This window comes from Cloeon dipterum, chromosome 4 (assembly GCF_949628265.1).
Source record: "Cloeon dipterum chromosome 4, ieCloDipt1.1, whole genome shotgun sequence".
NCBI classification, from domain to species: domain Eukaryota; kingdom Metazoa; phylum Arthropoda; class Insecta; order Ephemeroptera; family Baetidae; genus Cloeon; species Cloeon dipterum.
The window spans coordinates 4,249,324-4,258,512 of NC_088789.1; the positions used below are offsets into that span (position 1 = coordinate 4,249,324).

Here is a 9,189-nt window from a genome sequence, read left to right on the forward strand (position 1 = left end):
GACATCGCATCTGCAGGGATCGCTTTGACATCCACTTACACAGCCCCATCCAGTCTCCAAGAGCTATAATTTATACACAAAATGTGGGAAAACGGCTGAAAATTCCATTATTTGTTATTGTTAGTATAGCCGCCGGTGAAAAAGGGTCAAAAATTAAAAAGTGCCGGAGAAAAAATGTTAAGCACCATCAAAATTCACGTTTAAAATATTGTCAGCCGCCGCCTTAAATCTCGCGGCTGAGACTTCTAGTTACCGTCCACTAAATTTTATAAACGAGAGCGATGCCCACTAGTATTCATCTCCATATTCATTGCGGACGCTCAATCTGGTTTGCAGATACTGGAGGCACACGATCTTCCCATCAAAGACTTTATGGGCAGCAGCGACCCGTACGTTAAGGTGCAGCTCCTGCCGGACCGGAAAAGAAAATTTCAGACCAAGGTCCACCGTAAGAACTTAAACCCCGTCTTTAATGAAACCTTCATATTCAGGTCAGACTGAAGCAAATTTCTTTGAAGCTTACGTTAATCGCAACTAATTACAATGTTGGCAGTGTTGCGTTTGAGGAGTTGGGCGACCGTTACTTGCAATTCTCCGTATACGACTTTGACCGCTTTTCCAGGCATGACATCATCGGTCAGGTAAGGAGTAAAGGAGTTGGGGATTGTTAAAGTTTAATTACTCTCTGTGATAAATCATACGCAACCCTTGAGGACAAGTTATTGACCTCGGCTTTTGATGTAGAGTAATTATGAAATGAACGCAGCGAGGAATCCTCATCCTTTGACGTACCGTGTTTTCAAATTACTTCTGGTTAGAAATTCGTAATGCTATCTTTCATTTTTAATGATCAAAATGTTGAACTAGATGTTGAAAATGAGAAAAATTTTACATAGGAAAACTATATCAAACGCTCTCAAACAACAGCAAGCTATTTCAGCCGATCAGTCTAAACCTGCAAAACAAAATCCATAGCAACAGAATCAAGTTCAGAATTTGTCAAAAACGAGGAAATACCTTAATCGATTATCAAAAAAGAAAAGGGGAGTTGATAAAATCCACCACTCGCTTTACCAGAGACTCTAACCCCTCTAACAAAAAGTTTACAACAAAAGTGAATAATTTCGTATTTTTTTAAAATATTCAAAATGTTTCAAACAGAAAACATGGGCTATCAAAGCAACTTCATGTTTTATTACGTTTCAAGCATCTCATTGCGCACTGGGAATTGACAAAACAAAACAGCATAAATTGATATCTGTTTTGTTTGAAATGTCCGTTACAGGTCGTGTTCAGAGGTCTGCTGGACCAAAGCGATTTGGAAAAGGAAATTGAATTTACGATGAACATCATCAGCACGCCGCAGGTAAATATATGTATTTAACTCGCATGTATACTGCTCTTGTTTGCGTGATAAATTATGCGCACGGCCGGAATGCCCGGCACTCTGGGCGTCCAGCAGCATTCCACTCATTTAATTAATCGACGCGATGCGTGCTTGTTGTTTCGCAGGAGAAGAAAGAGTTGGGCGAGCTGATGCTGTCGCTGTGCTACCTGCCGACCGCCGGTCGATTGACCGTCACCGTCATCAAGGCGCGAAATCTCAAGGCCATGGACATCACCGGCTCCTCCGGTGCGTACATTATATCCTCCTCCGCCACCGCCCCTAATTAACTTTGCTGGTTGAATGCATGGCCTCTCTCCACACTATGTATCCGAAACGCGCCAGACGAGTCGATAATTACTAGGACAACTGGCGCAACGCAAAACTAATTTCCCTCCGCCTGCGCCGCTCCTTTTCACCCTGCCGACTATGCGTACGAGGCGGAAAACCGAATCACCCACCAGCCTCCTGCCACCGCCGCCGGAGAAATTTATTTTGCGAGAGAGCATGTCGCAAAAGCTCTTCATTATATCGTATCATTGTGATTTAGCCGCTGGAAATGCCGCACTAGTTGCTAGAATGAGAGCACTTGAATGCTCATTAGCCGCGAAACACATTATTTCTCTCCGTCAGAATTCACAGGCAGCCTCGCACTCTTTACAAAGCTACAATTATTAATGTTACTATGTGGAAATATTTCAGCAACAAGCTGCTAAAAATCACTAACTAATTTAATTATCACTTCCTTGTTATTTTCATCAAAATAGGTTTTAAATTACTCGCACATAACAGGGAAACATCACCAACCTACAAAATTTCCAATGTATTTTTAATATCCATTCATGGTTTATGTTTTTTGAATGCCTTTCCCAAGTAAGAGCGTGTAATTTCAAATTTGTTTTTACAATCAAGCTTGCTGCCAGTAAATGAGAGCTGAAGATGGTTAAATACCCGCCGAAACAGACAGTCCTATAGTCAGGGCGCTAGAAGAAAACATAGATTCATTTTCTCGCTTGCTGGAAATGATCCAGAAATTTATGTTTAATTCATATATACTAATAATTTCTCAGAATGGAATTAATTGATATTATCAAGCAAGAAGTGATCAATCCTTAATTTTTGTATGAGTATTTTTTATAACATTCATTTAACTCTCAGGGTTCTCGGAAATTAGATTGAAAAAATATAATCTTTTCGTTCATGGGAAACTGAAAGCACAAAATATGACGATGACATTATTTGATCTTTGCAAGAAGCACTATCTCTCCCTTTCGGATGACGTGAGCAGCCCATTCGTGCCAGCTAAAAAGCCAAAAGCCGAGTTGGGCGTTGAGATTTCAGGCTGAGCCGAATGTTCAAGAAATGTTCTTCTGACGTTGTGCTCCCCTTGATGATACATGTAGCAGAAGATTGAATTTTTCCTGCGTGCGCGGAGTGAAAGCGGGAATCATCCTCAAGGGAAGTTGAGACTAAAAGCTACTACTTCCACTAATTATCGGATTTTCGGTCTGCTCCATTTTCTCGGCCGCTTTCAATAACACACCGGCAGACTCCCAGCGGATGCGATCGGCAATAATGCAGCAGCAGCAGCACCTCTAAGATGAAAGAGCAGCGATAGGTGCGTGAATGCACGGTGTCGGCCTCTCTTTCACGCACAACGGGTCGATGCTAAAGAGATCAGTCACGGCGGAAGCGAATGGTGCGCGCGGTAATCAATCTTTCGCCGCCGACGGGGCTATTCACTCCGCCCAAAGGTGCGACTCCTCGCAATATCATAATTAATCTTGGGACCTGGCAAAAAGCACGCATCTGCAACTGGTCGCTGCCGCACACGACAGATTGATCGCTGCACTTTTTCGTGTCGGCCGGCCCCCTGGCTGCGCCGCCATGAAAAAAAAAACTTATCCGTGACCCGCGCGCATTACTCAAGCGTGAATTACTCTTTTCACAGTCATGATCAAACTCGGCACACTTGTAATTTGGAGAGTAGCCCACTGAGAAATTAATCTCCTCTTCAACTCTCTCCCTGCTGCGGAAGAGGCATTTTCATTTCCTGTATTTGTGCTTCGCTCGTGCTTATCACAAATCTTGAAAAGGATCGACTCTGCTTTCCGTAAACGTGCGCTGACGCACAATGCAAGCAAGATGTTTGAAAAATCTCTCCTCTTCCGCTGGAGAGAGCCTGGAATTCGTGGAGCTATGCAACGCGCCAAACAATGGAGTCGAACAGGTTGCATACTTCACCCTGCGGCAGCTGCTTCTGTCAGCAGCTTATAAGGAAACTGTGCAGTTTGCGCCATTGTTCGCGTTGAAAGTGCATTAGTCAAGCTCATAATATTTTTTTATTTACCATATTACAAAAGCTAGTGCTAGTACAGTTTTGCAAAAGCGGCTTAAGTCTCGCGCAACTCGGTTGCACGTTGCAAGGATTAACTCTTTCAACTCCGTGTGATGTTAATGAACTGAAACTAGAACACGCCCAAAATAATACAAGACTCCAGGAAATCTTTTCAAGCGCGGCCTCATTCGATCTCATTCAAGAAAAAGTTGTGTCAATTTTATCTAAAAGAGTAAAGTGGAGCATCAGTCAACAAAGCATGGTGTTTTTTCTTGCGGATTAAGACTCGTCTTGCTGGTGCTGAAAGACTGGTGCGCCTCATTGTGTTGGCAGTACCAAGGAAATCCAAAGAGCATCTGTATTGATGCGTGCGCGCAACTGGTGGAGCGGTGGAGCGTAATGGCACCCTCAGCGACGTGTAACACACTCACCCCTAATTTCTCACAGCAAGCCAGCCGTGGCAGGAGATGGTGTGGCTATAATTCTGTGAAGAGCAGTCTTTCCTCAATCCCCTCCAGCAGCATCAAGTGTATGTTAAGGGTGCAAACGGCAATAACAAATTTACAAATTCACTTTCATTGAGGATCGACACTTAAAATTACAAGATTTATTACAATACAATATTTGAAAACATTCGAAGGTGACTTTTATAAATATCGCTGTTCATGAAACAAGCAAGTGTAAAATCCATGATATGCTATTAAACAACAGTCAGCAAATTGAAATTCATAAATAAATTAATTCTACGCTCGTTCAATAAATGCTCCAAAAAATAGTCCTAAAGTGCATAATGGCTCTCGCTGTGTTAATGATCTCCGAGGTTAATACTGAATACATATCGTTCATAGCCGCTGCACGCCTATTTTAGCAGCAATGAAAATTCCGCACCGCAATTCAGGCAAAAGTCCACGCAGTGGGGCTGAAGCGGCTTTGTTCGCGGCGGGGGAGGCGAAAATAGGTCATTTAGAGCGTGCAAGCTTTAATATTAAGATCCCACTGGAGAGGCTGGAGCTACAGGCACGAGATGAAAGAAGGGAAAGTGGTTCCCTCTGCTGCACTGCGTGTTGACACACATAAACTGAAAACACAAAGGCTGGCAAATAATAATGAGACGCGCTTTTGATGGATCGTAAGGCGCACGTGCCGTGGAAATTAAGATGGAGAAGACGAGATTGCTGTTTTCATTATGCCCAAGCGCGTATGGTGCTTTAATCATGAATATTGAGAAACAAATTAATTTAATGCTTCTTTGATCTCGCGCCAACGGCAGCAGCAATTATATTTCACTGCAAATATAAGAGTGTTAAATTTTGTCACGTTTTGTAGGGTGGTAAAGAAATGCGAGCGTGCAGAGAAGCATCTTGAGATTTCATTCTGATAACAGCAGTAAAGTTGCAAAAAAATGCATTTTCCTGATGTAGTAAATGTAATTAAATTGCGTATTCTTTGAAGCTGACCTAAATTTTTCAACAGTGAAGAAACAATTCCAACGTGGGAACTATTAAGATCACCAAACAAGTGGTGGAATTTTAATATAAAAAAAATGGAAGAGAGAAAACTATACAATGAACTAAGAATTATAATTGAATTTAAAATATCCTGCATCGGATACTGTGGCGAGAGATTTATTTTGCTGTGCAAGATATATTTTTTACACAAAATGTGTTTACCAGAAGTGTTTCCCATGCACTTGTAGTTTTCATGTCTTTCAATTAATTTCTTGTGTTCTATATGTGCATATTTTACTTTTTTTCAGATATCAGTTTCCCTTTATATTTTCTTAGTTTAAAAGGTTATATTTCCGAAAGATAAGTTTATGATTGAGACCTTAAAACTGCGATCTAGTGCTTATCATGCAAGAGCCAGAATAATTGCATTCAAAGTTTGTACCGTTTCTAATCCCGGCGCCAATTCGAGATTCGGCAAGAACTTTTAATTAGCACCTCCGGAGACTGGAAGAACAGACTTCGTCACAAAGTGTCTCTCGCGAACTTGAGTCGAGTCTCCTAATTAGCATCCACAGTGGCTGGATCCAGATTTGAACACGAGAGATTTCACGCGCGAGGTGCTATTATTAACCAGCCAGACACTTTCCAAAGTCTGCGATCCCAGTTGAGGAGAAAAGATTAGCTTACGAAAAGCCGACTCATCGCCGTGATCATACATATTTGACTTGCTCCTCTTTCTCGCCTCGTCGGCACCGACAGACAGCAACACTTTACCATCTGATCCCTTTCCGTGTGTTGTTTGATTTCTCTCTGTTTATTTCAATTGGAAAGAATACGTGTTTGCTCGCGACAATACAAACCAATGTGTTGCCAAATCGAGGATGCTGACGCGTCTTTTATTCGTATTTCGACAGATCCGTACGTGAAGGTGTCGCTCATCTGTCAGGGGCGCCGCATAAAGAAGCGCAAGACGAGTGTGAAGAAGGCCAACCTCAACCCCGTGTACAACGAGGCGCTCGTCTTTGATGTGCCCGCGGAAAACGTGGATGATGTTAGTCTGCTCATCAAGGTGCTCGATTATGACAGGTTAGTTCCTCACTTTTTATTACTGCTGTCTTGTACTAGAACGTGCGAGATCATTTTTATTTCCGGCCGTGTATTACCCTGGTTAAGATCCATATAGAGTAGTTAAATTCATTGAAATTCTCGATGCACCTGATTTTGCCTGAAACTGGAATGCCTGAAATGATTGTGCCCGAAAATGAACGAAAATTGATTGAACTTTTAAAATTAGATCTTTTGTGATTTCCATTACTTGGTTAACCTTGTACAGATAGCATTTAACAATGAGCAGAATCAGCGTCGTGTTCAATAAGAACATAATGTGGCCTTACGTGCTTTTGCTGCTATAAAGTTGTGTGTCCAAGCAAGATTTAACTCATTGGTCTGCTTTGAAAAATCTCAATGCTTTTATTTTTCTATGATTTCTTCTATACAATTTTGGAACAACAAATTTTTTTTTCGGGTATTCCATGAACTACGATTTCGGGCATTATTCCAATTTCGGGTAAAACACGTACGGGACAACAAATTTTCTTCTTTGACTAAATCATGGCACTTTATGAGCTGCAAATTAAAAACAGTTCTGCGAAAAAGCTATTAATTTTCCATTCAATGCTTCTGTTCAAACTCTCAATATATTTATGCCATAGTTAAAATAATTTGTTCATTTCAGATTAAAAAGCTGCACTGTATACTTTTTAATATGGTAATTTTGCTGAATTAAGGATGTGAATATAGCGAATCCTTTGAAGTAAATCAATGTGGCTCGCAAATGAACATAATATCAACTAAAAATTAACTATGTGTGAATTAAACGAATGAAATATTCAAAGCAAAACAAAATGAACGTATGTGTGCTCGCTCTTTGAGGACCGTATTATATAATTCACTTCAAATCATGGTTTGTTAACTTCATTTTTACGACATGTATTGGTAAAGTGCGCAAAATTCAATTCGTGTATAATATGATTCGCTTTGGGCATGGTTGGAAACCGTGCAATAACCAGCTCTCTACCCTAGGTTAATTTTCGCTCTCATTTTGCTATTTATTTCAAATTATTGTCAATATATTTATTTTTGATGCAATTTGATTTTAAAGTGTGAACAATTAAAGATGGATAAATAAATTAACTAATAATGCAACTCAATTTACAAGTTTCCAGAGGCATTCTCGATATTTTACTAACGCTTTGGAATAAATTTGTTAACGGCAGAGTTGGCTCAAATGAATTGCTCGGTTGCACGGGAATTGGTGCGCAAATCACTGGTCTCGGAAGAGAGCACTGGCTGCAGATGCTGGACAGTCCGCGGCGTCCCGTTGCTCAGTGGCACCCCCTGAAAGACTCGCCGCCGCCCCCGTTGCAACTTGCGTCTGCCTCGTCACCACCTATTAGCTTCAACTGCCTCAATACCAGGTAAGAATTCCACAAAACAATGTTTGACCACGGGATACACTGAGATTTTTTCTCTGCGACAGGTGAAGAAATGCTGAACGGTTGGCGTTGGTCTTCACTTCTGCGCAATTTGAGGACGTCTCTCCGTCCTAACGGCGTCGGTGGCAAGTTTTCTCCTTTTACAGGCCTTCTCTGTGAATAGAAAAGGTCCATAGTCAGCAAAGCACAAATGCGAGTAGAAGCAGGCACACTGATAATTGTAATTGTGCAAAATTAAGTGTCTCGAAGTCAGTCAGTTCCTTCTCTAGGATTCTCGCTTAATCTTTCTGTTAAATTAATTAATTATGGGTTAACTCTAATTGTAATTTCATGCAATCGTGCTGGAATCTATTCACGACAATAGTCGAAAATAATTTTGTTTTGTATTTGAATTTTTTCACCATGAGGCCTTTGAGACTTGAGTTGATCGTTTCTTTTAATAAAACGCAGCTTCTTATTTAGCGTGTAGATTTTGATGTTTTGGTAATTTTAAGGGCTAGATCGTAGCGTATACTGGTGCTCAAGCTATTCTTATTGAACGAGATTATCTGATGAATATAACGTCGAATGCTGGTGCAAAGCGACTTTCGGAACACATTTATAAAAATATATTTTATTATTTTCAATTAGACAATAACGAGCTCTACGAGAATGAAAATCAAGTTGTGAAAAATATTACAGGCACAGTTTGATAGCTGAGCATTTCTAAACTTAATGATATATCCAAACAAATTTTGATTTTGAGAACGATTTTTAGTTCCTAAATTACAGCTGAAATACTTTTTTATTATTCTTGAAAACTTCATCACAGGCTGTCCATAAATAATGAGAATGAAGATCAGGTGTAAAGGTAATTTTTAATTTCCACTGAAGCTATCAGCCTAAATGTGTTCAACAATAAAAAATACGCAATTTCTCTTTTCTAAAACAAATTTTTAAAAATGAAAGATTTAAATAGCTAGCATTTGTGCGCTCACAGTTTAATTTTAAGAAATCCTCGCCCTTTCCGCGGGGAAACTTCCCGTTATCCAAAAACGTTGAACCATAATCATCATAATAGTAAACAATTGGATGAGAATAGCTCTCAGTCGCTTGAAGACTGTCATAAAAATGGGCTTAGGGGTAGTTATTTCGTCAAGGAAAAATTATTATTTCACGATTAGGCTGTTCAGCATAAATATATGTCCAGTTAAAGCGCATCTGCACATTATAACACGATAATATGTGTCTTCATCAGCATTATGCAGAAAATTAGTTGTATAGGCTACGTTATGTGGCCTTAAATGTTGGTATATTATATATTTGTAAAGTCGAAAAATTGCTTTCCTAATTCAAGTTTAGCACAAAATGATAAATGTATGTTTTAGTAAGGAAATACGGAAAATTTCTGCAAAGCAAACAGCGTAATTTTGTGCCATTTAGGGCGAATTATGTATGTTGAGCTATTGATTGATGTTGATTCATCTAAAAACCTAAAATGTTTAGTGAGAGAAATAAATTGTCAGTGTTTCAAAATTTGTTTTT

The 9,189-nt window shown here is 39.9% G+C and overlaps 1 protein-coding gene across 1 annotated transcript in view; it reads left to right on the top strand.

The window, feature by feature from the left end:
- The window catches only part of LOC135942329 (synaptotagmin-10-like), a 39,427-nt gene extending 30,238 nt beyond the window's left edge, over nucleotides 1-9,189 (top strand). The window contains exons 5-11 of the mRNA XM_065488381.1: nucleotides 337-491; nucleotides 554-641; nucleotides 1,286-1,366; nucleotides 1,513-1,633; nucleotides 6,085-6,256; nucleotides 7,447-7,647; nucleotides 7,710-9,189. Coding sequence (XP_065344453.1) covers nucleotides 337-491; nucleotides 554-641; nucleotides 1,286-1,366; nucleotides 1,513-1,633; nucleotides 6,085-6,256; nucleotides 7,447-7,647; nucleotides 7,710-7,713 — 822 coding nt within the window. The 3' untranslated portion in view covers nucleotides 7,714-9,189. The remainder of the gene's footprint in view (nucleotides 1-336; nucleotides 492-553; nucleotides 642-1,285; nucleotides 1,367-1,512; nucleotides 1,634-6,084; nucleotides 6,257-7,446; nucleotides 7,648-7,709) is intronic.